Source organism: Dama dama, chromosome 1 (genome assembly GCF_033118175.1).
Source record: "Dama dama isolate Ldn47 chromosome 1, ASM3311817v1, whole genome shotgun sequence".
NCBI lineage: Eukaryota > Metazoa > Chordata > Mammalia > Artiodactyla > Cervidae > Dama > Dama dama.
In genome coordinates, this window is record NC_083681.1 from 79832130 (window position 1) to 79834731 (window position 2602).

Sequence of the window (2602 nt, forward strand, 5' to 3'; positions counted from 1 at the left end):
AATTTTAGTCTCCCAGTTTATGTCTCCCTCCTTTCCCCTTGGTAACCATAAGTTCTTTTTATCCACATCTAAAACTCTATTTTCATTTTTGCAAATAACAGAAATAGCAGACATTAGTGTTATCACAGGTTTTCTCCTTGAATATTTCTGGTATCAACTTATGCATTATGTCCTTTCAGGGAACTGTTATGCCTTTTTACTGCACTGGATCATGGAAAATAGAAATAATGTCACTGTGTTTATTCTCTTGGGACTATCTCAAAATAAGAACATTGAAATCTTCTGCTTTGTCTTATTTCTGTTTTGCTACATTGCTATTTGGATGGGAAATTTGCTCATAATGATCTCTATTATATGCAGTCCTCTCATCGACCAACCTATGTATTTCTTCCTTAATTACCTCTCCCTCTCTGACCTTTGCTACACATCGACGGTGACACCCAAACTAATGACTGATTTATTGGCAGAAAGGAAGACCATTTCTTATAGTAACTGCATGACACAGCTTTTTATCCTTCACTTCCTTGGGGCCATCGAGATTTTCATCCTCACAGGGATGGCCTATGACCGCTATGTGGCCATCTGCAAGCCCCTGCACCACACCATCATCATGAGCAGACCAAAGTGTAACACAATCATCGTCGCCTGCTGTACCGGGGGACTTATACACTCTGCCAGTCAGTTTCTCCTCACCATCTTCTTACCCTTCTGTGGCCCCAGTGAGATTGATCACTACTTCTGTGATGTGTGTCCTTTGCTGAAATTGGCTTGCATGGATACACACAGGATAGGTCTCCTGGTAGTTGTTAATTCAGGTCTGATTGCTTTGGTGACTTTTGTGATTTTGATGGCTTCTTATTTTCTGATATTACACACAGTCAGGGATTACCCTGCAGAGAGCCGCACCAAAGCTCTTTCCATTTGCAGTTCTCACATCACCGTTGTGGCCCTATTCTTTGTGCCTGTCCTCTTCATCTACATTAGACCAGCTGAAACTTTTCCGGAAGACAAAGTGTTTGCTCTTTTCTACACCATCATTGCCCCCATGTTCAACCCTCTGATCTATACATTGAGAAACTTGGAGATGAAGAATGCTGTGAAGAAAGTGTGGTATCATCAATTTCTTAAGAAAGGGCAGTAACCTGCATGAAAAAAAATATTTCAGAAAATCACTTTAGGGCTAGAAATATCATGAGCCCTGAAAATAGATGTATGGGATGACATTCAAGGAGTTTACAATGATTGCAAAGCTGGCTACAGACTCTTCAGCATTTTCTCAGGTCTCTCCTGCTTGGGAAATTTAATTTTTTTCATGTTTATTTTCCCTCTTTTCTCTTCTCATACCTGTCTCAAGAATTCCTTAATTTGACATTGTATTTTGACTGTGCAATAAAATATTCTATTTCTTCTTATATATATATATGTGTGTGTATATATATATATATATGAAAGTTTCTTTTTTTTTCTTTTGAAATGCTTAATTTTATAGGAAATAGTAGATGGAGAATAGTGGGAAGTGGATATATTGATAAGTTTTATTTAAATTTACTAGATTTGAATAAAATAATTATGTCAGTTCTTAAAGTGAAAGTGCTAGTTAGTCATGTCCAACTCTTTGCAACCTCATAGACTGTAACCTGCCATATTCCTCTGTCCATGAAATTCTCCAGGCCAGAATACTGGGATGGGCAACCATTCCCTTCTCCAGGAGATACTCTCCACTCAGAGATCTAACATGGGTCTCCCATTTTGCATGCAGATTCTTTACCATCTGAGCTAACAGGCAAGCCCTCTTAAAATATCAGATCAATATTAAATAAGCATCCTTAATTACTGAAACATAAATTCTCTAGTAGCATACAGCCAATTCTCTAATTCTCTCCTCTGGATTGCCAATCTTATTCTAGGGTGCTCTTAATGACATAAACTAATAGAAAGTCATCTAATAGAGGACAAATATTGTTAGATTTTACTTCCAGCTTCTCAGAGGAGAGCATTTAAACGTGGATTTTTGAGTTGAAGCTAATAGGTAAATGAGTGTAACATTTAACTCCTTTGGCTACTTAGAGTTTATTACCACTCTTCTACATTAAATTTGAATCTCCTTATAAAAAACAATAACATCTCTGTTTTTGCCAAATAAGATGCTTCTGCAAAGATAGACTCCCTCTTTCTCTCTCAAAAGGGAAATGCAAATCCTAAACCTTCTGGACAATGTTAGTTTCTCTTCTAGTTCAGGTTGCAAACTTTCTTGAATAATTTGTCACAATAAGAAGAGGTTGTAAAATTAATACTCAAAACTTAAAAAAGAAAAACATAGTATGTAATTAAATATATGAAAAGTACACAATGTTAAATTAGTCTTTGTCTTTGTGATTGGGATCAGGAATTTAGATATACTGAAGATGGTTTATCTAAGTTCCATGATGTCTGGGGTCAAAGCTTAGATAATTCAAAAGTTGGGAGGGAGCTAGAAGAGGGGATATATGGCTGATTTACGTTGAGGTTTGACAGAAAACAGCAAAATTCTGTAAAGCAATTATCCTTCAATAAAAAATAAATTTAAAAAAGTTCATTAACTAGAAGCTGAAATCTTTTAATA

At 36.2% G+C, this 2602-nt stretch overlaps 1 protein-coding gene across 1 annotated transcript; it reads left to right on the forward strand.

The window, feature by feature from the left end:
* The first annotated feature begins 211 nt into the window (after window positions 1-211).
* On the forward strand, window positions 212-1141 carry LOC133071143 (olfactory receptor 4P4-like). Its single transcript, XM_061163572.1, has one exon. It carries the CDS (start codon window positions 212-214, stop codon window positions 1139-1141), a length of 930 nt encoding a protein of 309 aa, XP_061019555.1.
* The last annotated feature ends 1461 nt before the right edge of the window (window positions 1142-2602 follow it).

Excerpts from the sequence above, each read along its gene's own strand:
- LOC133071143 (XM_061163572.1), top strand. The coding sequence starts at position 212 with ATGGAAAATAGAAATAATGTCACTGTGTTTATTCTCTTGGGACTATCT.